Raw genomic sequence first — 25,070 nt, forward strand, 5'->3', positions numbered from 1 at the left:
TGAATGCTGTACTGAAGATTCTTAACAGTTTTCTCCGTGTACCTTTTGTTTTCCTAGGACTGGGGTTCAGACTTTCCGTAGGGATCATGATCGCTTCTGGGTCCTAGCTGCCCATCCCAACCTTAACCTCTTTGCAGCAGGTAAGGACCATTTCTTCTCCTCGCTCCTCAGATTTAGTTGAAGGTTTATACAATTTTAAAGTGATTCTTCATTAGATTTGTCCCTTGTAAGTGATAATAGGAAAACAAAGAGAAGCAGAATTTTCAGAGCCACCCAGTGGAAGCTTTTTCATATTTCCCTCTCTCACTTTTGGGAGATGGTGCTCTTTTGGTGTTCTTCACTACGAAGATCTGTTTAACCTTAAGCTCATTCTCTTTGATGTGCCTTTAGGAGCTCATAGGAGACTAATATTGAACATTTAGAGTTCTCAGAGTGAGAAAGTAGAAGCCAAGTCTAATTCATTCATCAAATACAAAATAAAATATCAGTCCATACTCTGGATGCTGGTATCAGAGCAGTGCATAAATATTCCCTGTCTTGGTGGAGCTTTGAGGGAGATGGTCTATAAACTGTAAGTATAGAAAGTAATAACGTGTTTGAAGATGCCTTGAATAAAAAGTCAAGCAAAAGGAGGGTGATGACAGTGATGGCCTACAGGTTTATCCTGAGTGTTCAGAAACGTGAATGTGAGCGAGAAAGGGAGATTGTGCTGTCACAGGCTGCTTTCCTAGTTTGTAGGAGGTCCTAGGTTCAAAAAGGAGAAGAAAGGCCAGGGAGACAAGTGACAGAAAACTATTTGGAAAAGGATAAAAAAACTGAGTTTAGAGCCGGGTGGTGGTGGTGGTGGCGCATGTCTTTAATCCCAGCACTTGGGAGGCAGAGGAAGGCGGATTTCTGAGTTCGAGGCCAGCCTGGTCTACAGAGTGAGTTCCAGGACAGCCAGGACTTCACAGAGAAACCCTGTCTCGAAAAAAAAAAAAAATCAAACAAAAAACAAAACAAAACAAAAAACCCCTGAGTTTAGGAATGTAGTTAGCTATTGTATTCTGTTTTCTTTTTTTTTTTTTTTTTTTTTTTTTTATTCGATATAATTTATTTACATTTCAAATGATTTCCCCTTTTCTAGCCCCCCCCACTCCCCGAAAGTCCCGCAAACCCCCTTCTCTTCCCCTGTCCTCCCACCCACCCCTTCCCACTTCCCCGTTCTGGTTTTGCTGAATACTGTTTCACTGTATTCTGTTTTCTATAGGTGTAGCAAAATGCTTCACATTGTATACTTTTAAAAAAGGGATTTGGGCCATGTGGTGGTGGCTGGTTAAGGCCAGCCTAGTCTATAGAGCAACTTCCAGGATTGCCATGGCTACACAGAGAAACAACTGTCTTGAAAAACCAAAAGAGGGTGGGAGGTCAGGGCTGGAGATGGCTTAGTGGTCAGGGTCACTGCTGCTCTAGCAGAGGACTAAAGCTCTGTTCCCAGCACTCACATGGCGTCTTACAGCCGCCTGGGACTCTAGTTTCAGAGGATCTGATGCCCTCTTTTGGCTTTCTCAGGCACCAAGCATATACAGTGTACACCTAGCATGAATGCAGGCACTCACATGTCGATATAAAGTAAAAATAAATCTGAAAAGGGGTGGCAGTATTTTATTCACCATTTTGAATATTGAAAATGGAGCAGCCCCGAGTATTTGTCCTTTAGTAAGGGTTCCTTTGGCTCAGGCACAGTATGACACAGAGCATCATGAAAGGAGTGGTCAAGAGAGATCACATGACCAGGCAGCAATCCAGAGAACATTCAGGATACTCTTTGTAGATCAACATTCTTCTCAGGTTAATGACCCGATCCTAAGAAGGCATTAATCCCAGAGTGCTCCTATCATGGCCTACTGACCTTTCAGTAAGCCTCATTTCTTAACGATTCTGCCACCTCAGTATCACACACCAAGCTTCTCCACGTGAACCCTGAGGCGCAATCCATCTCCAAGCCATGGTAGATGCCCCTTACCCTTTTGACATATAAATATAATCATCCTCGTGAGTCTCCTATTTCTAGCGATCCTTTTGCCTCCAGTTGATCATTTCCTCTGCTCTCTAGGCCATGATGGCGGGATGATTGTGTTTAAGCTGGAACGCGAGCGCCCAGCCTATGCTGTTCATGGCAATATGCTGCACTATGTAAAGGACCGGTTCCTTCGCCAGCTGGATTTCAGCAGCTCCAAGGATGTCGCTGTGATGCAGCTGAGGAGGCGAGTCTGGCTTACTTCTCCTTTCCAGGCCCTCATCTGTTGTCATAGTGCACTGTCCTCAAGCAGGGCTCTGTAAACTACCCTTTGGACCTCAGCTATCAGATGTGGACTCCCCATTGAATAAACCTCCTCAATTTAAATCCCTTTATGATAGATTCAGAGGTGTCTATGAGGAGAAAGAGAGGTCTCCTCGGGGGACTGCTAGTGACCCTGTGGTGAAGACATTCTACTACTGATGCCTGCAAAATCCCTTGCAGATTACAGGAAGGAATGGTAGAGAGTAGCCCAATTTGGTAATATAAGTTTTTGACTTTATGGAACCTTGTGGCAGAGAGGGGTGATAGACCTAAATGACTACAATATAGAATAATAAGAAAATAATGAAGATTTTTAGAAGAGTTGCAGTTTGTCATGACTCTACAAAATAGCACAACCCTAAAAATCAGAACCATGTCTCTGGAACTGTTAACTGAAGCTACGATAACCTCTGGGATGCCTGGCCAGAGGAGCTTCGGAATGCCAGCTGCAGCGTTCTGAAACATTCATGGTAGCAAACCCTGGCATTGCATTCGGGGGTGGATACCCACCCGCGAGCTTCACTGCCACAGAAAGATGGCTTTATGTGAACAGTCCCAGGGATAGAAAACAGGCCTAGAAATCATATCACGCTACTCTGTGGTGTCCACTGCAATGGACTGTGTGGCAGTTTGTGCTAGGCAGAACCATCACTGCTCACCACCTCTGTGACGGAGTAACTTCTGCTGTGCTTTGATGTTTGAACTATTAAGTAGTCCAGTTATAATGGAAAGAGAAAGAATACAGTATCTAATTTCCTCAGTACAGGGGTGGCGAGCATATGTGTCCTGAGTGTATAGATGTTGAAAGGATAAATTCTTTATTCTTACCCCTATTCTGTTTCCTCCTCTTTATGTAGTGGTTCTAAGTTTCCAGTGTTCAATATGTCATACAATCCAGCAGAAAACGCAGTGCTGCTGTGCACGGTAAGTAATTATGGAGTCTTTGTAGGTTCTCCTTAGTTTTTGTTAGTGTTTTACTGCCCTTACTGCCCTCTAATGGCCTCTTAAAATCTTTTTTCCCCAGTACTGAAAATTAAACATGTTGGTACCTGCTAAGCAGGTTGTCTCCTTTTCTGGTAGAGCTATTACTGGACTTTTTGTAAGAGCTAACTCGGTAGACACTCAAAGGCTCAAACTAGATGGCGTCAGTTGTCATAACCTATTAAGAGTTGTGAGGTGATCAGAAAGATCGTTGGTACTTGTTTATTGTGTAGAAGAGTGCCTTTTCTGTCCTGCTTAGGTGAACATAGGAGACCTGTGTTGAAAAGCCGGTTCTGGGTCTACTCAGTGAAGTTACCATCAGAATTATCAGAGCTCTCCCTATTTCCTGCCACACAGTTTGCAAAAAAATGAAGCAATGTCATTCTAACTTTAGGACCCAGGTGGCTGGATGAAAACTGTTCCCTGGATAACTTTGCATATGGAATCTCCTTTAGTATCTAACACTACCATATTCTCATAACCATTTTCTTGAATGTCTTCTTAGATCTGTTTTGTTTGGTTTCTTTTTTCTTTTTTCTTTTTTTTCTTTTTTTTTCTGAGACAGGGTTTCTCTATATAGCCCTGGCTGTCCTGGAACTCACTCTGTAGACCAGGCTGGCCTCGAACTCAGAAATTCACCTGCCTCTGCCTCCCATAGTGCTGGTATTACAGGCACTTTTCATGTGACAAGTATAATCAAATAAGACATCAGGTTCATCATCTTTTAATTTGTGGAATAGAGAGAAATCTTGGGTTTTATTCAGATAATATTTACATGTTTAGAGGATAAAGAAGACAGCACCATCAGTGTTTGGTTGTTTGGCTAAGAGCACTGCAGTTTTTACTTATGAAAATCACTCAGATACCTCTGGGTGCAGGTAGCGCAAGTAGGAGAAATGTCTTTTCTGTCAGGAAAAACCATTGTCTCAGTGCCCCTCACTAAACCTGTTTTCCTTTTTCCCCTACAGAGAGCAAGCAATCTAGAGAATAGTACCTATGATCTGTACACCATCCCCAAAGACGCGGACTCCCAGAACCCTGACGGTAGGTGCTGTTTGTCTCCTCCGAGCTGCTTCCAGCTCTCCTCACAGTAGCATCACTTCTTTTCAAGTTTTGCACATCCCATCTACAGGCTGTGGCTACATCACTCTTGTCTGTTGGCAGGTGCTGCTGACAGTTGCACCAGAGGCAATTGTGGTGTGAAATATTCATGCTCTGCCTCCATTTTATTACCCCAGCTAGATATATATATTTTATAATTTGGTTATTAGAAACTCTCCATTTTCCCTTTCAGCACAGCATGTTACCCTAGATTATTGTCAGCTGATATGACTTTCGCCCTGGTAGTTTCATTTATTTAAAAATGTGGCTCCAGTCTTGCAATGTCTCATCCCGGGAGTGGGGATTTATATTCTCCTCTCTAGATCCAGATCGGATTTGCTTCCTTTCACTTGTCAAAAAGATGAGGCTGCTCACAGCCCCATGACCCACCTGGGAGCCCCGGATCCAGCTGAGACCCCTGCCTGCCTCTTTCATCACCACCATCCCTTGTTGACATCCTTACTATTAGAACTTGCTGACAGAACATTCTGTGGATGGATTAGAATCTCATTTATGTTCTTTTCAGTGCAGTTCTTCTAGTGGGTTTGCAGGTCTTACCCAGTCTGAAGTTTATTCCACAGGCCCTACCTTTTACTAGTACATTTTGATATTGTAGACCCTCCGATGTTCTATGAAATATTTTGCTAGTTCCCGTTCCTTTTGTGAATGCCAACAGGTCATTATTATTGTAGTACTCTTTTGCTTACTTTGTTTTTCCGGATAGGATATATATGTGTGTGAAACAAGGTCTCACTGTATAACCAGGTTAGCCTAGAACTCACGGTTCCCTTGGTAATGGATTACACACTATGCCAGTTCATTTCAAGCTTTGAAGTGTGCTTGGGGAGAGATGAGGAGAGGGGCAGGCAGCCTGCTATATTGGGGATTCATAAGGCAAAGTCTCCCTCACAAGGCAGTCGGTTCAGCCTTGACTAAACCTGTGACGTAATGCTGTCCAGTCCAGCTTGGGTTTGTTGTTATTTTTCCATTATCTGTCATCAATGACTAGACCTTCTGTTCTCCATCCTTTGGGATGGATAATAATTATAAAGGTGTGGTGTAGTGGTGGACCCTGGAGAAGAGAAAGCAGATGCTGGAATAGTATGGGTTGTGATCAAATTTTGTTTCGTAAATTCTTTGGCACTCCAGGCACCAGAGAAGTACAAAACAGGGCTGACTGGCATGTTCTGTTCTGCTTGCCACTGCTAAAACAGATAAGACTGTTTCCAGATATACTTTTCAAGTTTCTCCGGGAATAGAGTATCCATTTCAAAATTCTAATCAGTTGCAAACTGAGGAACATTTTATAGCTCTCTTCTGGGCGATAATAGTGAATTGACATTCTCAGAGCAACAGCTTGATGCTGTGTCGCCCAGCACTGAGCCAGTCAAGATTTAGCTGGAAGTGCCTGGTCCCACCCTGCCTGAGCGGGAGGCCTGCATTAGCATGTTAAAAGCAGCGAGCAGCTGCGACCTGGGGTTGGGTTCTGTGCTGCTCCAGCGAGTAGATAGGAGGTCTTAGACTTTGACAGGCTGCTTGCTGTGCCTCAGCTTGGCTAGGAAGCCTCTGCTCGTTAGCTTGATGGAGTATGCTGTCTCCCAAGATGGGCAGCATTTCTGCCAGTGTGTGGTGCTGGCTGAATTGCAGCCACTTGGCCTAGAGATAAGAGGCTTGGCAGGGGAGGGGCTGGCATTGGGAGGGAGTAGATGGGGAAAAGTCACTGACAATAGCCTGAGGTTATGGCTGAATTAGTTAGGAAGCAGCTGAACTGGCAAAGCCACTGGCAGCTCCATGGCACCTGACTGTCACCTGCTAGCAGCTCACCACATGCTCCCACACTTTGGTTTTGTTCTCCTCAGCCCCTGAAGGGAAACGATCCTCAGGCCTGACAGCAGTTTGGGTTGCTCGGAATCGGTTCGCCGTCCTAGATCGCATGCATTCAGTAAGTGGAAACCAATTAGGGAGTACAGGAATGGTGGTCAGTACTGTATGATGAAGAACAGTTTCTCCTTAGTCTCCAGGGCAGTTGTGGTCCTTGGGTCCTGGGTCATACACTAATCCCTTGGGGAGGGAAAGGGGATTTGATAGGGTTGGGGTTACTAGGCCTCTGGCTTCTGAACCTGGAAGAGCTACAACCATCAGATTTTAAGTAAATGGATGAGATGAGAGGGAAAGGTTCCTCCTTGTCCCACTCCCCTAATTGGTACTTAAAATGTAATGGATTTAGAGAGACAGAGGGTGAAACATACCTTTAATCCCAGGACCTGGGAGGAGAAATGCATATGTAAGCCCAGACAGACATTAATAAAATGTGATACTCTCAAGGCAAGATAAGATAAGCAAGGGTCTTCCAATAAAATACTCAAAGAAATTTAAACCTTGGCAGTTTTCTTTCTAGTTGACTGAGAAACTCAGATTTAGGTGAATATCTTTTGTTTGTTTTGTTTGTTTGTTTGCTTATGTTTAAGTACAGTGGATTGAATTTAAGACCTTGTTCATTCCAGTACCACTGAGTACCACTGAATACCACTGAGTACCACTGAGCTATACCCCAGCTTTCACTTAGCTTGTTTGTGTAATTTTGTGTTTGTGATTTTGAGGGTCTCTCTCAGACCGAGGATCTGCCTAGATGCAGAATGAATTCAGTCTGCAGCTGGGACAGGGCTTGAATTTATAATCCTCAGCCTTGCAAGTGGCTGAGGTTACAGGCCTGCACTCTGAGGCCCAGCCTCTTCTCTTAGGATTACTCTCCTCTTCCTCTTCCTCTTCCTCTTCCTCTTCCTCTTCCTCCTCCTCCTCCTCCTCCTCCTCCTCCTCCTCCTCCTCCTCCTCCTCCTCCTCCTCCTCCTTCTCCTCCTTCTTCTTCAAGATTTATTTATTTTATATGAGTACACTGTTGCTGTCTTCAGACACAACAGAAGAGGGCATCAGATCCCATTACAGATGGTTGTGAGCCACCATGTGGTTGTTGGGAATTGAATTCAAGACCTGTGGTAGAGCAGTCAGTGCTTTTAACCGCTGAACCATGTCTCCAGCCCCAGGATTTCTTTTCTGTTTATATACATTTGTATTTCCCCTGCATGTGTGTCTGTGTAAGGGTGTTGGATCCCCTGTAGCTGGAGTCACAGTCAGTTGTGAGCTGCCTTGTAGGTGCTGGGATTTAAACCTGGGTCTTCTGGAAGAATAGCTAGTGCTCCCAGCTATTGAGCCATTTTTCTAGCCCCCACCGCCTTTTTAAGATTTTATGTATTTATGTAATGTATATGAGTATACTGTAGCTTCAGACTGACCAGAAGGGGTTGTGAGCCATCATGTAGTGTAGTTGCTAAGAATTAAACTCAGACCTCTGGAAGAGTAGACAGAGCTCTTAACCACTGAGTCATTTTTCCAGTGCTCGCTCACGTGCTCTCTCTCTGTCTCTCTCTGTCTCTGTCTCTCTCTCTCTCTCTCTCTCTCTCTCTCTCTCTCTCTCTCTCTCTCTCTCTCTCTCTTAAAGGAGAGAGTTTAGAGGCCAGTGAGATGTCTTAGTGGGTAGAGACACTTATCACCAAAGTAGATGACCTAAATTCAGTCCCTAGGACCCATGTGTAGGAGGAAGAACTGAGTTCTTCAATTTGTCCTCTGACCCACACACTTAGACACCATGAAGTATATGTACCCACACATTTGCGCAAGCATGCTCTCATGCACCAACACACACAAGCACACACACATGCATGCATATAAATAAACAGATGTTGAGAGAGTCTTAGTAATCAACCTGATATACAAATGACTTGGGCAGGGGGAATTTCTTTTTTTTTTGGTTTTTTTTTTTTTTTTTGAGACAGGGTTTCTCTGTATAGCCCTGACTGTCCTGGAACTCACTCTGTAGACTAGGCTGGCCTTGAACTCAGAAATCCGCCTGCCTCTGCCTCCCAAGTGCTGGGATTACAGGCGTGCGCCACCACTGCCCGGCAGGGGGAACTTCTTTACTACAGGAGCAGTTGCTGAGGGACATCTCTAGCTGTCGCCTTACTTGCTCACTTCTCACTGCTCCACCCACACTCATTTCAGCTTCTGATTAAAAACCTGAAAAATGAGATCACCAAGAAAATCCAGGTGCCCAACTGTGACGAAATCTTCTATGCTGGGACAGGCAACCTCCTACTTCGGGATGCAGATTCCATCACGCTCTTCGACGTCCAGCAGAAGCGGTAACGTGACAGATGCCCCTGACAGACAGACTTGTGATGAGGGAGAGTGGGGATCTTTAACAGGGGCTATGCTTTAAGCTTGCCACTTGGCCTCCCTGCTTCTTGCACACTCGTCTACAAGACTGTAATCCTTTTCCCTTCCCATGGCTAGTGCACCACTGTGTAGACTTAATCGGTCTAATGGTAAAAAATTGATAGAGATAAAGGCCTAATAATAGGAGGGAACGGGGAGGCAGAGAATGAGGAGGGGCAGTGCAGAGTGTGAGCCAAAACACTTTAGCTCACTGCCCTACAGCGCGTAGGCAGGGTTTCCTTGATGGTGCATTGAGAAGTTGAATTCTGCATTAATTAGAGATGGAAAAGGTATAGGTCATAGCTTGAGACAAGGGAATTAGGCCCGTTCTTGATTACCTTTCTCTTGCTATCCCAGAACTTTGGCATCAGTGAAGATTTCCAAGGTGAAATATGTTATCTGGTCAGCAGACATGTCTCATGTAGCACTCCTGGCCAAGCATGGTAAGGTTTCATCATATCCGCCGTCTTAGAGGCCACTCCTCCTGCCAATTTACCATACTCACCCTGTCCAACAGAGCACTCATGCCCTTTGCCTTTTACAGCCATTGTGATCTGTAACCGCAAGCTGGACGCTCTGTGTAACATTCATGAGAACATTCGTGTCAAGAGTGGGGCCTGGGATGAAAGTGGGGTGTTTATCTATACCACAAGCAACCACATCAAATATGCAGTCACCACAGGGTAAGTTAACTATCTGGGAACAGGACTGGGAGAAGATGGCTACTTGAAATCACTGAGCTAACTGAGGAGACATAACTGCAGTTCTCTGTTAACTTTCTTCATGAAAGGCTAACTGGGCATATATGTGCTAAAGGTCTGTGTGTGTGTGTGTGTGTCTCTGTCTGTCTGTCTGTCTGTCTGTCTGTGTCTGTTGAATTAGTGGGTAGAGGCAGTTTCTCAAAGGTAAGACAACCTGAGATCAATCCTCAGATTCCTCAAAGTGGCAGGAGAGAACCAGGTCCTTAGAGTTTTCCTCCAGCCCCCATCCCACACACATACCTGCATTGTGTACAAACACACATAAAATAAAAAACTTCAAAATTTAGGGGAAAAAATTGTAAAGGACTGGGGAGGGACCGTTGAGATAGCTCAACAAGTTAAAAAGAAAAAATGTGTGAGCCTGATGACCCGAGTTTGACCCCTAGAACCCTTTTATAGGTGGAAGGAGAGAATTAACTGCACAGAGATGTTGTTGGACCTCCACAGATGCACTGCAGCATGCATGTCTACACTGTAGAATGTATGCATGCATATATAATAATGACTTTTATTTCTGAAGGGAGGCTATTCATTGGTAGTTTGGTTTCCTAGAATGCCCAAGGCTTTAGGCTCAATTCTTCAAACTGCAAAAAGAGTTCATAGCATCTGTTCTGTCATAGAAAAGAATAAAATCATTTGAAACACTTCCTATCTGTATCAGTGCTTAAGTAGCATTTGATGAAAGGATAAGGAGAAAATACTGTCTTAACTTTGTTCAGTTTTTACAAGCTGTATTTTTATCCCCTATGCCTAGGGACCACGGGATTATCCGAACTCTGGATTTACCCATCTATGTGACAAGAGTAAAGGGCAGTAACGTCTACTGTCTAGACAGGGAGTGTCGTCCCCGGGTGCTCACCATTGACCCCACTGAGTTCAAATTCAAACTGGCCCTGATCAACAGGAAGTACGATGAGGTAGGAAGCACAGCGGCCTAACGCGTGTATGAAGGAGGAAGTGCTATTTCTTCCTCCTGAGTGATCTCTCCTGCCTACCCAACCCAATGTCTAGGTGCTCCACATGGTGAGGAATGCTAAGCTAGTAGGCCAGTCAATCATCGCTTATCTCCAGAAGAAGGGTTATCCTGAAGTGGCGCTGCATTTTGTAAAGGATGAGAAAACTCGTTTCAGCCTGGCCCTGGAGTGTGGAAACATTGAGGTGAGAGGAATGTGTCATCAGTCCCAGATAGCTGTAGAGAAAGGGGAGGCTCAGGGCCAGTGTAACCTAACAATGTGCTAGAGGCTAGACTCTAGAAAGTGCTTCCCTGGGCTTGCATTTTAGCCAGAGTAGAATTTTGGATGGTTTAGTTAAATTGAGCCGTTTTTCTGTTGCTATTTCTGTTTCTATGTCTTCCTGTCTCTTCTGCCCAGTATTTCCGCTCTTGTTACCATTTTCAAGCTGAATTTAAGGATTTCTAGGATAGAAGCTAGATAGCAAGAAATCCGAAGAATCTGCTCATTTTCCTTGGCACTTGGTCTTGCTGGTCTTGCACTTGAAGTATTTATGAAATGTTGAGGCCCTTCCTTCTTTTATTATTTCCTCTGCCCTACCTAAAGCTACTGTGGAACTTCAAAGCTGAGGCAATAGGCTAGCAGAACACTAGCTCTGTGGCATACACAATGGATAGGTGACTGTACTGGTGAACTTTGGAGGGTGAGAACAGCATGGTGTGACTCCTCATCTGTGAATTCAAATCACACTTGTAGATAGAAGTCTCCAGAAAAATAGCGTGAAAATAGTGATTGCAAGTATAGAGAATTCCTTGGGAAAGTTTAGAGACAAATGCTTTGGTAGACTCCGCTGATTTTGAGTTACCGTGGCCACACTAAATGCTTACCATGGGGATTCTTTAGACTGCTCTGGAGGCAGCCAAAGCCCTGGATGACAAGAACTGCTGGGAGAAGCTGGGAGAAGTGGCCCTGCTACAGGGCAGCCACCAGGTTGTAGAGATGTGCTATCAGCGCACCAAAAACTTCGACAAACTCTCTTTCTTGTACCTCATTACTGGCAACCTCGAGAAACTTCGAAAGATGATGAAGATTGGTGAGTTCTCTAAAACTATGGTTTGGAAGTGTGTGACTTGTAGGGACGGAGGAAGGTAAATAGAGAAAAGAGATCTTTAGAGAGAAGGCTTAAGTTGGTTTCTCTTTGACTTGATGCAGCTGAGATCCGAAAGGATATGAGTGGCCATTATCAGAATGCCCTGTACCTGGGTGATGTGTCAGAGAGAGTGCGAATCCTGAAGAACTGTGGGCAGAGTAAGTATTTGTCCAGGACCTCCTGCTCCTTTGAGACATCTGGAAGGATTTTCTGGGAGTTTCCCTGTATTGTATTTGTGTGTGTGTGTGTGTGTGTGTGTGTGTGTAAGGACAACTTGTGAGAGCCAGTTTTCCTTTCACTTACCATATTCTGGGATTGAACTTAGACTGCCAGGCATGGTGGCAAATCTTTATCTGTTGATCCTTCTTGAGGGTCCAGAGTTCCTATTTCCAGATGAGGATACTCAGACTGTACTTTCTATGCAAATGTTACAAAATCTGAAAATCTCTAAAACCTGAAACATTTGTGATGTAGTTTCCAAAGAAGAATATTTAAATTATAGTTCTTTTTAAAATTATTTTTTTAACAAACATTTAATGTGTCATAGACTATAATGCTTCTAGTGATAAGTGGCAAAAGAACTCAGATCTTTTCAGATTGTTATGACAGCAAACTCAGATGTTTAAATAGTATGAAATCAAGGATCACTGTCATGAGGCACAATAAACAGGTTTCTTTTTATCAGAATCTTTTTTTTTTTCCACTTTTTGAGACAGGGTTTCTCTGTGTAGCCTTGGCTGTCCTGGAACTCACTCTGTAGACCAGGCTAGCCTTGAACTCAGAAATCCACCTGCCTCTGCCTCCCAAGTGCTGGGATTAAAGGCATGCGCCACCACCACCCGGCCCAGAATCTCTTTTTAAAGACAGAGTCCCATTACAAAGCCTTGGTTGGCCAGGACCCTGCTGCATAGACTAGGGTTGCTTACTTCCTTTGGCTTTTTGCTTAGCTCCTCACGTTTCTTCTCTTTTCCCTTTTCATCCATCTTGCTGGCATACTTCCTGGGCTGTTCCAGAGGACTGCCACATTTGTGGTGTCTATTGCTCCTTTCCACGTTATATTTTAAAACAACTAAGGGAATCAAATCCCGACAGATTGTCCTCTGGCCTCCACATGTGTGCTGTGAGACTCACACATGAATACACACACACACAAACACACACACACACAGTAAATATACGAAACTTGTAATAACTAAAACTAACATCCCTCACAGGGAGAGTGTGCCTTAGCGTTTGTTCAGTGTGTGTAACCTGCAGTCAAAGTTTCTCAGGTCTACAGACACACAGAGGCCCAACAGGAGAAGAATTCATTTCCACACTCATGTGCATAGAAGTGGGCATTCCTTGGGTCTTTGTTCCCCTTTGTCTGAGAAACACTATCATCTTGCCATGTTACCTTCTCCTTCACAAAGTTCACAGCGTAGTACTTGGTTTCCTTCAGAACAGGTTAACTAGATGACACCCAAAACAGAGTCCATAGTTACCCTAAGCTAGTCTTGGGTGTGACATTCCATCACCTCTGACATATTCTGTCCATTAGAAGCAGATTAACAACGGCAGCCTACACTTATGGTTGGGTATTATGCAAGCATTTGAATACTAGGCGATAGGGGTCACCCCTATCAGGCATCTACCAATTAACATTCTCTTGGAAATGTACCTATACCACAAACCCTGTTTTTTTCTGTAGAATCCCTAGCCTATCTCACAGCTGCTACACATGGCCTAGATGAAGAAGCTGAGAGCCTGAAGGAGACATTTGACCCCGAGAAGGAGACTGTGAGTATTTACACAGATGTCTCTGATCACAGGACTCATTCCCATCTTGGGATAATTTAAAATCATAAGTTTTACTCTACCACCTAATTACCAGGGTGGGGGCTAGGAAGGGGAGCTACGTGGAGAGGAAGCATTGTGACCCTTTGTGCATGACACAGGATTGCTATTCATGTTTACCACCTTTATTATTCCACCTCTCAGATCCCAGACATTGACCCCAATGCCAAGCTGCTGCAGCCACCTGCACCTATCCTGCCACTGGATACCAACTGGCCCTTGTTGACCGTGTCCAAAGGGTTCTTTGAAGGCTCCATTGCAAGCAAGGGTAAGTGGGCATTTCTCCTATAGCATTTCCTAAAAAAAATGTTTTTATAGAGACCTATCCTAAATGGGTCTGAGTTATACTCAGTTAGCAGATTGCTTACCAGCATGTACAAACCTCTGGATTCAGTCCCCAGCATCTTGGCACATAACTGACTAACGCCTGTGATACCAGCAAAAGAGATGGTGGTGAGAAAATCAAAAAGCCCAGGTCATCCTTGGCTTCATAGTCAGTTTTTGGACAACCTGGACTACGTGGGACCATTTCTTAAAAACAAACAAAAAAGGAGACTGGAGAGATGGCTCGGTGGTTAAGAGCACTGGCTGCTCTTCCAAAGGACCCAGGTTCAGTTCCCAGCAGCCATGTGGCAGCTCACAACTGTCTGTAATTCCAGTTCCAGGGGATCTGACACCCCCATACCTTGGGTCTGAACACCAATTTAACATTGAAAAAGGGGGAAAAATGTTTAGAAAGTCCTACTACCAGCTTTGTTTGTTCTTTCTGTGTGAAGTTTCACAGAGCACTGAAATCCTAGCCAGGGCTTTTAAAGATCTTTTTAAAGAGAACTTGAGCCCAGTATAGCACATACCTGTGTTCTCAGCAATTAGAAAGTTGAAACATGTGGAACAAGAATTCAGAGCCAGCCACCACAGAGCACTAACTAGTTTAAGGTCAGCCTGGCCCATGTGAAACCCTTCCTCAGCTCTCTAGCCCCTGCCAAAAAAAAAGAAAGAAATTTAGGAAATGACAGTAAGTGGGTGCCTGTACTGCCACCTGTGTCTCGAACACTCAACAGGTATTAAAGCCAGAGCCTTGTACATACTTGACCAGCTCTTTGCCACTGCCACCAAAACAAAACAACAACAACAACAACAACAACAACAACAACAACAACAAAAAACTCTGGCTATCTCTCTTCCATTTCCTCTCTTTGTGGAAACTGTGTCAAGTTAGCATAACATATATATGACAAAACCAATGACTCTTAGTGGATGGTTGGGAACTTTGGAGATGGCTCAGTCAGTAAAATGGCTACCATGCAAGCCTGAGGGTCTGAGTTTGGATCTCCAGCACTGTAAGTGGAGTTGCGTGCGCGCGCGCTCACACACACACTCACACATACACGCACACTCACATGCACACATGCAAATACACAGAGCAGAACAGGACAGAACCTTGGCAATTCTTTTTGGGGTTTGTTTTGAGATTTAACAATACAATAAAAGATATTTACTGATCTTCACAGTTAAATGGACAGCACGTATTTCTGAGGACACAGCCCTGAGCAACTTTTGAAAGTGTGCATCCTGCCTGTAGAGATCAATCACACTTAGACTCGTTAGGCTCTAACCCGTTCCCTTTGTCCTTCCCATGGTAGGGAAGGGAGGAGCATTGGCTGCTGACATTGACATCGACACTGTTGGCACTGAAGGCTGGGGAGAGGATGCAGAGCTGCAGCTGGATGAAGGTGAGAATGTGCTCTTAGCACTGGGTGAGGTGTTGGGCTCCACGGATAGAAATGTTTTCTGGATCAGTCTACAAGCTTCTAAATCATGGACCCAATAGGATCCTAAAATTTTGACTTTGGGCGGGATTCCCATCCAAGTTTATTTTGATCGTGGATTATCCTTACAGATGGGTTTGTGGAGGCTCCAGAAGGTTTGGGAGAGGATGCTCTTGGCAAGGGACAAGAAGAAGGTGGCGGCTGGGATGTAGAAGAAGATTTGGAGCTCCCACCTGAGCTGGTTTGTGAAGTTCCTACTCTGGAGTTTCCCTCCTTTCCTCCCTATAAAAAAGTTTTGGTCTCTCTCTCTCTCTCTCTCTCACTCTCACTCACACGCACACACACCCTGTAGTGTGCCTATCCTGAAGTCTCCATAAAGGAAAGGTTCCAGAACAGCCTCCTAATCAGATACACAGCTCCCACTTGAAATGGGAGAGCCAGGGTTCATTGCCTTGTTGTTTCAATTCATAAGTAGCATACGAGAAGGGGATGTGCAGCCTCCCTCTGATCTGATGCTTACCTTTCATTGGAAAGAGGGAAGTGTTAATATCTGGGCTGCATCTTATAGTATGTCATTTTGGTCTTGGTGAGGTGGCTCCCATTCTGTCCTTCCATAATCATCACCTCTTTTCTGGAGCAAAGGTTAGCATCTAAATGTTGTGTGTTGATTTCACCAGAGCACAGTGCTTGGATGGCTAGAATAGGCTGAGAGCACAGCTCAGTTGTACTGTGCTTTCCTAGCATGTGCAAAGCCCCTGATCTGACCCCCACTAGATGTAAATCAGGCGTGTCGACCTAAGACTATAGTCCTAACACTTTAGGTAGAGACAGGAGAATTCAATCTTTGCTACAGAGTAAGTTTGAAGCTCTGTCATACTTTGTTTAAACAAATAAATAAAGCCTTAATTTTTTTTTTCTTTTTTCCTTCTAGGATGTACCCTCTGGGGTGTCCGGTGGTGCTGAAGATGGGTTCTTTGTGCCCCCAACCAAGGGAACAAGCCCAACTCAAGTAAGCAGAAAACCACAATTACATAGAGATAAGTGCTTCTGGGCTGGTTAATATTTGATTGGTATATGAAAATATTGGCTGCTTTTAACAGATACAGAGGAGGAGAATTGGGAAGAGAAAGGGGACTTTTCATCGGTGTACATTTTCTATTTCTTACTAGATCTGGTGCAATAACTCCCAGCTCCCAGTTGATCACATCCTGGCAGGTTCTTTTGAAACAGCCATGCGGGTAAGTTTTCCCTAAAAACGTCAGCCCTTCCCCTTGAGTGTGTATTCCAGAGTTCTAGGGAGAATGGCTGACTTGTCTTTTTAATCACGGGGAATGATCTGACCCTCGGGCCAAAGTGTGTATTTCATGGCGTTTGTTGGCCCTGATAAAGAGGCCTTTTATCTGCTCTCCACTTGGTCGGTGGTCGGGTTTGCCAGTCAGCCACTTCTGCTGCTCACATTAGTAAAATCAGCACCTCTTCCTGAAGGGGCGTTTATTATAGACACTGTTCCAGATGTTGATGACGTCACGACCGCAACAGCCATGAGCATTGCTGTCACTGTTGGCTACTCAGTGCTCTATAGTACAGAGAAGTAAAATACCTTGCCCAAGTTTGATTTAATATTTAGTTGGTAGAAAACAAATCCCCGTGTTCCTTTTTTTTCTTGTGTTCTAGCTTCTCCATGACCAGGTGGGAGTAATCCAGTTTGGCCCCTATAAGCAACTGTTCCTACAGACATATGCCCGAGGCCGAACCACCTATCAGGCACTGCCCTGCTTGCCCTCCATGTATAGTTACCCTAACCGCAACTGGTAAGTCCCCTCGCTCCTCGCTGTGTGCTTCAGTAGAGTGGATAGTTAGTTCAGATGATAGCCACAGTGACACGGGTTTGTTTTACACAGCTGCCGTCCTATTTCCAGCTATTTCCACAGTGGGGGTTGGTGATTGTGTTTGATAGGAACAGAGGGGATCCTGCTTTGCTATTGACTATTCTGCTTTTTTCATGATTTTCCCTTTCCAGGAAGGATGCAGGGCTAAAGAATGGTGTACCAGCTGTGGGCCTAAAGCTTAATGACCTGATCCAACGACTGCAGCTGTGCTACCAGCTCACCACAGTTGGCAAGTTTGAGGAAGCTGTGGAAAAATTCCGTTCCATCCTACTCAGTGTGCCTCTTCTTGTCGTGGACAATAAACAGGAGATTGCAGAGGTAGGAGGAGTCCAGCCACTCACTCATCCTGGGCACCTCCATATTCTTGTCTATGTCTGACTGTCTTCTGCAACCTCTTCAGGCCCAGCAGCTCATCACCATATGCCGTGAATACATTGTGGGTCTGTGCATGGAGATAGAAAGGAAGAAGCTACCTAAGGAGACCCTCGACCAGCAGAAGCGCATCTGTGAGGTAAGATCGGTGAGGCCAGCACTGCACAGGCACCATCCCCGTAGCCTCCAATTCCATCTAAATTGTTTGATTTGGAAGATTCTTGGCTTTGGGGAGGAAGAGAAATTGGAGTTCGTCTCCATGAAGAGGTACTCCAGTTCTCCACTGTCATTCCTCAGATCATGAGTTCTCGTCCTTTAAGAGATAGAGCTAACCTGTCTCATAGATAGTTGGGTTGGCTTTGTGTTGTTTTGGGTTTTTTTTAATAATTAGTAGCTGTTTATGAACAAGAGCTGAACATCAGCCTGCTTTGTGTTCCTTTGTGTCCACTAGATGGCAGCCTATTTCACACACTCAAACCTGCAGCCTGTGCACATGATCCTGGTGCTGCGGACGGCCCTCAACCTTTTCTTCAAGCTCAAGAACTTCAAGACCGCTGCCACCTTTGCCCGCCGCCTGCTGGAACTTGGACCCAAGCCTGAAGTAGCCCAACAGGTACAGGGACATTCCACAAGTGACTTTGGAGGAACCAGATCTGACATGGAAGGAGCAGAAGCTGATACCCTCTCTGAAACGATATAATAGCACTCAGCCCAAGAAAGCCGATAGCATTATGCCCTCTGCTTTCTTACTGACCTTGAGGCATCTTTTTTCCCTTGAAACCAGAGTAATAATTTATTCAGATATGGCACTGGGTACATGGTGCTCTAAAATATAGATGTTTGAATGGAGTAGATCCTATAGTTGACTTGACTGTATTTTAGTAGTAAGAAGGCAATACAGAGAAGTAGAATACTTTGCCCAAGTTATGATTTCATTTCCTTCCCCGCCTCCGGAGCCCTGGCTGTCCTGGAACTCACTATGTAGATTAGGCTATCCTTGAACTCACAGAAATTTACCTGCCACTGTCTGCCTCCCAAGTGCTGGGATTAAAAGTGTGCACCACCACACCCAGCTTAATTTTTAGTTTGACATTTGTACTGGGCTTACTGGCACTTGTGCTGTGGCGTTGCAACCTAGAGTTGCCCCAGTGCACTTGCAGGTGATGAGCCTTCCTTAAGCTGGGGTACCTGCAGATAATCTGTCCTTAAACTCCAGGTGATCCATCTCAACCTCTTATATTTTTCATTCATATTTTAGTATCTGTGCCACCAAACACATTCTTCTTGGTCATTAAAACTTGTTTCAACTCTTTCTGAGGCCCAATCCTGATAATCTAATCCCCAGATATGGACAGAATTCTGGCTTTAGAACAGTGGAGCCATGTTGGAGAAAAAGAGAGATTTCACTGTGTATCCCAAACTCCTGAGCCTCCTGCTTCTGCCTTCTGAGTTCTGGGATGTGGCAGTACAACCAGCACAGTGGCAATTGTCATTTTTTCACATACATCCTATACAGAGGATGGGGCCTGTATTCTCATAGCATAGTTACTTTAGTTGTCGTGTTCTGTTTTTTGAGACTGGGTCTCAGTATATAACTCAGGCTGTCCTAGAACTTGAGATCCCCCTGTGTGCTGGGATTACAGAAATAGACCATCATGTCCAGCATGTAGTTGCATCTTGTATCAGAGATTGTATTTCTTTCTGTACTCTTAAATAAAATGTTCCTTCCTTCCTTTAGACAAGAAAAATCTTGTCTGCCTGTGAGAAAAACCCCACAGATGCCTGCCAGCTCAGTTATGACATGCACAACCCCTTTGACATTTGTGCTGCGTCTTACCGACCCATCTATCGTGGAAAGCCAGTGGAAAAGTGTCCACTCAGTGGGGCCTGCTACTCCCCTGAGTTCAAGGGACAAATCTGCAGGGTCACCACAGTAAGTACTGTCCTCAGGAATGTGTCTAGCAGGGTTGGAGTGGGGCCAATAAGCAAAAAGGATGTGTGTAGGATATTGAGGGGCGGGTGGGGCAGGAGAAGGAAGCATGCTGCTGGTTCTCTCACCCACACGGCATTGGCTGGGCTCCTTGAGCAAGTGAGCTGGGGAAGCTGCCACTTCCCACTGTTCACGGCTCAGCACCAGGCGTCCTCTGACTGCCAGGCAGGTCGAGGGTATAGGCTGTGTGGAGTCCTCTAACCTGATGCTGTTTTCCACTTCCGCAGGTGACAGAGATTGGCAAAGATGTGATTGGTCTGAGGATCAGTCCTCTTCAGTTTCGCTAAGGCCCTGCCTTCCCGTGCATGTTAATCACATACTGTCCTTCAGAGCCCCTTACAGTCTCCCCTTACAACCACGGTCAGCGTGTTGATGTTGGTTCTCCCTAAGACGTCATGTCCTCTCTCTGCTATGGCAAATCAGAAGTTTCAAGCTTGACTCTCTTGTTCCTGCGGACCTCTCCCTTGAAGGTTACTGTGCTTGTGATCATAGATGACTTTGCCTTTCAGCCTGGGCCTTCCAAGGGTCAGATGAAAACTTTGTGCTGCCCATTTGTTCATCAAATTCTTTAGTACTTATTCCTCCCTCACCTACCACCTTTGTTTCAATTCCACTAGAAAGCAGCAGATGCAATAAACACCATTTTCCCAGCCACAGGTTTTGTTAACTATCCCATATTTGTCTTGGGCATTTAATGTCATAAATAGGTTCTATCTTTATGTGGGCCCACACACTTCCAGGCTGAGAGGAAATCATTTGGTTTTTCAAAATGTGTACCTTTTTGTTATTGATTTGTTTCTGTCCTTTACAACTTACCATCATCCTTATGTTCTCTTGCTCTCACTAAATAAAGTAAACTTCTGAGGGCCTCCTGGCTGGCTTTACCTCACGGACACTGAACCCTTGACCCTGTTTACATCTGTGTAGCCATCTCACCAGGCTGCTCACCAGAGCAGACTCTGCCTCAGGATCACTTTTCAATCAGTATATGCATTATACACAGTTTAAATTAGTATTCATGAAAAGGAAAAATGATACTGTTTTTCTTAGAGACGTGTGAAACATCTACATTGTTGGGGACTTGTAAAAAGAGTTCCCTATTCTGTATTTACTGAAACTTTCTATTTATTTCAAATTATAGCCAGTATTTGCTGAGTACCTATCAGTGTTCATCACTATTCTATTTATTTTACATATTATATGCACATAAAAGAGCATGAGGATATAATAAATTACATATTTACTATAAGTACATAGTTTTCTTAGCTTCTTCCATTGAAGTGATAAAATACCCTGACAAAAGCACCTTAGGGGAGACAGGGCTCATTTGACTCACAGTGCCAGGTGATAGTCCATCATTGTACCCATAGCTAAGAGCAGGGAACACTGACTTCAAGCCTTCCTGCCAGTCCTCAGCCAGAGTTTTCTTTCTTTGTGAGATAGACTCTCACATGGGTGGTGTGGAGCTGGACATGTAGACCTGGTGGCCCAGGACTGATGGACTGATGAGACTGGAGGAAAAGGAGAAGTCTACTTCCTTTTAATAACAGCATTCTAGAGGCAGAGCCAGGTAGCTTTCTCCTTTAAATTCAGGACCTCAGGCCTAGCAAATACTGCTGCCCACAGTGGGCAGGCCTTTCCATGTCAATTAACAAAATCATTCTTCATAGACAATGTCTGAGGTCCTTCCACTAGGTGATTCTAGATTGTGTCAATTTGATAGAACTATCACAATTTTCAGAGCATTTTGCTTCTAAGAGTAATTGTATAAATGATGTATTTATTATTCCTTTGATTTAAAATACATAATTTACCTGGTGGTGGTGGCCCACGCCTTTAATCCCAGCACTTGGGAGGCAGAGGCAGGTGGATTTCTGAGTTCGAGGCCAACCTGGTCCACAGAGTGAGTTCAGGACAGCCAGGGATACACAGAGAAACCCTGTCTCAAACCAATGAATAAATAAATAAAACCCATAATTCAGTCCCAGCCTGGTAGCTCCATCTGTTCTAGCACTTACAAGGTGGAAATATGGTCAAGGGTTCAAGACCAGCCAGGCATGGTGGCATGGGCCTTTAATCCCAGCAGTTGAGCAGCAGAGAACTCAAGACCAACCTGGTCCAGTCTACATGGGCTAGTGGTCCACAGGCTACACAGTGAGACCCAGTCTCAAAACCAAAAGCTCAAGACAAGGGACTGGCAAGGTGGCTCAGCAGCAGTTAAGAACAGTGGCTTTTCTTCCAGAATAGCTGGGTTCAATTCCCCAGCACCCACATGGCTGCTCACAACAATCTATAACTTCAGTTCGATGAGATCTAACTCACTTTTCTGGTAAACACAGGTACTGCATGCACATAATACACATTCAGTCACAATCGAAACATTCATACACAAAAATACCATTTTCTAAGCCTAGGATAACCCCAGCTAGTTTCAGGACTAGCCTGAATGACCTTATCTCCAAAAAACAAAACGAGACAGGCTAGTGGCTCCGCAGTTAAGAGCAAGTATTGTTCTTCCAGAGGGCCTGGGTTCAGTTCCCCTTACCCAGACAAGGTGGCTCACAACCACTCTAGCTTCTGGGGATCTGATGTTTTCTGCTGTCCATCAAGAGCACCTGCACTTATGTCCACAACTGCACATAAATACACAGCTAGAGACAGCTCCGTTGGTAGGGTGTTGGCCTAGTATGTGCAGGGTTCTGGGTTTAGTTCCCAGCACTACATATGGTAGTACACCCCTTTCCTAAAAATAGCTAAATGCATACATTTAGCTACTGGGAATTGAACCCTGGGTTTTGCACATGCTAGGCAAGTATTCTTCTATTGAGCTCTCTATAGCCACAGGAAAAAGATATACAAAGTATCTATTGGTTTCTTTGTGTTGTTTCTTGATACAGCTTCTCCTACAGCCTTGACTGGCCTTGAACTGTGTGGTCAAGGATGACCTTGAATTTTTAATCTTCCAGTCTTGCAGCTCTTTCATGCTGAGATTACTTGAATTTTTCATTTTAATCCATTTTAAATCCATTTTTTCAACTAATAATATATCCGTGAAGTTCAAACACCAGTCTATGCTCAGGCCAGTGAGATGGCATAGGAAGTATGCACAATTTGAGGCCAAGACCGACAACCTGAGTTGGATCCTAGCAATCCACATGGTAGAAGGAGAGAACCTTTCCCCCAAGGTGGTCATAGACCCTCCACACAAGCATCGCAGCGTGTATGCGCAGTTCCACCCATACACTCAGAGAACACGTTTTTAATTTTTATTAATAAAAAGCAGCTATACTGCCCAGTGGTGGAGGCACATGCCTTTAAATTCAGCGCTAGGGAGGCAGAGGCAGGCTGATGTCTGAATTCGAGACAGCCTGGTCTACAGAGTAAGTTCTAAGACAGCCAGGGCTACACAGGAAACCCTGTCTCAGAGGAAAAATTTAAAAATTAAAAAAAAAAAAAAACAAACCTATACTATGACAAGTTTGCCTTGTGGATCCTTTTCTGGAGCCACTCAGTTCCTATTACCTTTCCCCAAACAGGTAACTACTTACCAGTTTTCTTATGGCCTTCAAAAAAGTTTATATTTATGGGCAGATATAACTATGTTCTTCCCCATCTTCCTTTTGTACATGACAAGAACATAATCTTTTTTTTTTCATTCAACACATTTTAAAGTATATGTGTGTGTGTGTGTGTGTTTAGGTTTTTCTCATAGTATCTGGGTTATTTGCAACCTTTTGCAATTATCAGCATTGCTGCAATGAATAAACTTGAGCATACATTGTGTGGGTGTGGGTGGGGAAGTGTGCCTGACTGAAGAGGAAAAGCTGCTCCAAAGAGCACAGAAAGAACTTCAGTGTTTTTGGATTTAAGAGTTGCTTTCTTTTTTTAATTAATTAATTAATTAATTAGTTTCTGAGACAGGGTTTCTCTGTATAGCCCTGGCTATCCTGGAACTCACTCTGTAGACCAGGCTGGCCTCAAACTCAGAAATCCGCCTGCCTCTGCCTCCCAAGTGCTGGGATTAAAGGCAAGGCGTGCGCCACCACCGCCCGGCTTTTTATTTTTATTTTTTATTTTTTGAAGAGTTGCTTTCTTAAATATAATCCTCAAGCTAAGACTGCTTTCTCAAAAATTTGTGTACTATGAGAATATTTTCTCTTCATTCTTCCTTCAAATTCAGGCAAGAATCTGGCACAGCAGTTCACACCTATAATTCGGAATCTTGGAAGGTTGAAGCAGAACAATTGGCTAAAGAGTGCGACGCTGTCTCAAAAAAAAATGGCTATCTTGGGGGTTAGAGAGATGGCTTAGCTGTTTAGAGCAAATACTGTTCTTGCAGAGGACTCAAGCTCAGTTCATAGCATCCACATCTGGTGGCTGTCAACAACCTATGATTATAGCTCCAAAGGGATTTCCCACTTCTTGCCCCAAGAGCATGCTCAGTCACATATACATATCCTCAAATGTATGTGTACATGCACACACAATTTTAAATAATTTTTAAAAAATAAAAGTATTGGCAGACAGATCTCTGTGAGTTCCAGGGCAGCCAGGGCTACATAGTAACATCTTGTTTCCAAAAAAGGGTCTTTTTATAAGTTTACAAATTAAATTAGAATTGTACACAAACATTCTAATATGAGTTTTGTAAACAAAGTTGACAATCTCTGCTTCTTGAAGTTTTTCTAACTGGGGAAAAGAATGGATATATGTGGAAATAATTGTGAATATCAATCAAGAATCTGAAACTAATCAATAAGCAGTCATGAGCCACTAAGTCCTTAGCACGACTTAAGTCCCCTGAGCAGGATAAGGCATGGTGTGCATTATCTGTAATCCTACTCTTTGGGAGGTATAGCCGATAGGATGAGTGGTTCTAAGACAGCCTGGGCTAAATGAGCCCCCAATTGAAACAAACAAGAAAGGGAAGGAGGATGCTATAAAATACTGTCTTTTCAGTATTCACTATGAAGGGGCTTAAAAAGAGAGGATGAGGGTTAAAGGAGTGTGGCACAGAGGTGTGGGAAAGGGGATGCCCAGGCAGAGAGAGAGAGAGAGGGGGGGGGGGAGTGTAGAGTGGAGGCCGGCCCTGACCACATGGAGAGAGGGGGGAGGGGAGGAGAGCCCAAGGGGCAGAGAGGTGAGAGTAGGATGTGGGAGAGGGGAGAGAGAGGAGGGGCAAGTAGCCCCTTTTATAGTGGGCCAGATCTATGGAGCGGGGCATACCTGGCTATTGCCAGGTAGGTGTGGGGTGGAGCTTCGACTGAACACTAACACTCTATATATTAGGAAGGCTGAAAGATCCATCAGGGAGCAAAGAAGCATTCAAGTAAGATTATGGAAATACAGAAATATAGAATAGAAAAAGAGACAGGTATGGTGGTACACCCATTTAATACCACCACCCTTGAGGAGTATTTTTTAAATTCAAGGCCAGTCTGGTCTACAGAGTTCCAGGAAAGCCAAGGCTACACAGAGAACATTCTCGATAAAACAAAAACAAAACAATCCCCCCCACACACAAAGAAAACAGAAAGACATAATTCAAAGAAAGAATCATGTTTGTTTTTTGGTCTGTTTAAGTAACATCTGTATTTCTAATTCTTTCTCCAGTCAATCCTTACAAGTAGGACCAACTCTGATTCATTTGTAGATTTCACTGTGCTCAGCACGATTGTA

At 44.2% G+C, this 25,070-nt stretch overlaps 1 protein-coding gene across 1 annotated transcript in view; it reads left to right on the forward strand.

The window, feature by feature from the left end:
* Copa (COPI coat complex subunit alpha) overlaps window positions 1-20,045 on the forward strand; it is a 42,403-nt gene extending 22,358 nt beyond the window's left edge. Inside the window, exons 10-33 of the mRNA XM_052201095.1 lie at window positions 58-140; window positions 2,096-2,246; window positions 3,181-3,247; window positions 4,273-4,348; window positions 6,265-6,347; window positions 8,462-8,601; window positions 9,032-9,117; window positions 9,219-9,357; window positions 10,190-10,352; window positions 10,447-10,593; window positions 11,289-11,478; window positions 11,598-11,693; window positions 13,226-13,314; window positions 13,516-13,639; window positions 15,015-15,104; window positions 15,272-15,381; window positions 16,072-16,149; window positions 16,310-16,378; window positions 16,815-16,951; window positions 17,161-17,347; window positions 17,430-17,540; window positions 17,853-18,014; window positions 19,140-19,334; window positions 19,619-20,045. Coding sequence (XP_052057055.1) covers window positions 58-140; window positions 2,096-2,246; window positions 3,181-3,247; window positions 4,273-4,348; window positions 6,265-6,347; window positions 8,462-8,601; window positions 9,032-9,117; window positions 9,219-9,357; window positions 10,190-10,352; window positions 10,447-10,593; window positions 11,289-11,478; window positions 11,598-11,693; window positions 13,226-13,314; window positions 13,516-13,639; window positions 15,015-15,104; window positions 15,272-15,381; window positions 16,072-16,149; window positions 16,310-16,378; window positions 16,815-16,951; window positions 17,161-17,347; window positions 17,430-17,540; window positions 17,853-18,014; window positions 19,140-19,334; window positions 19,619-19,678 — 2,833 coding nt within the window. The 3' untranslated portion in view covers window positions 19,679-20,045. The remainder of the gene's footprint in view (window positions 1-57; window positions 141-2,095; window positions 2,247-3,180; window positions 3,248-4,272; window positions 4,349-6,264; window positions 6,348-8,461; window positions 8,602-9,031; window positions 9,118-9,218; window positions 9,358-10,189; window positions 10,353-10,446; window positions 10,594-11,288; window positions 11,479-11,597; window positions 11,694-13,225; window positions 13,315-13,515; window positions 13,640-15,014; window positions 15,105-15,271; window positions 15,382-16,071; window positions 16,150-16,309; window positions 16,379-16,814; window positions 16,952-17,160; window positions 17,348-17,429; window positions 17,541-17,852; window positions 18,015-19,139; window positions 19,335-19,618) is intronic.
* Window positions 20,046-25,070: the final 5,025 nt, after the last annotated feature.

The sequence above is a fragment of the Apodemus sylvaticus genome, chromosome 12 (genome assembly GCF_947179515.1).
Source record: "Apodemus sylvaticus chromosome 12, mApoSyl1.1, whole genome shotgun sequence".
Taxonomy (NCBI): Eukaryota; Metazoa; Chordata; class Mammalia; order Rodentia; family Muridae; genus Apodemus; species Apodemus sylvaticus.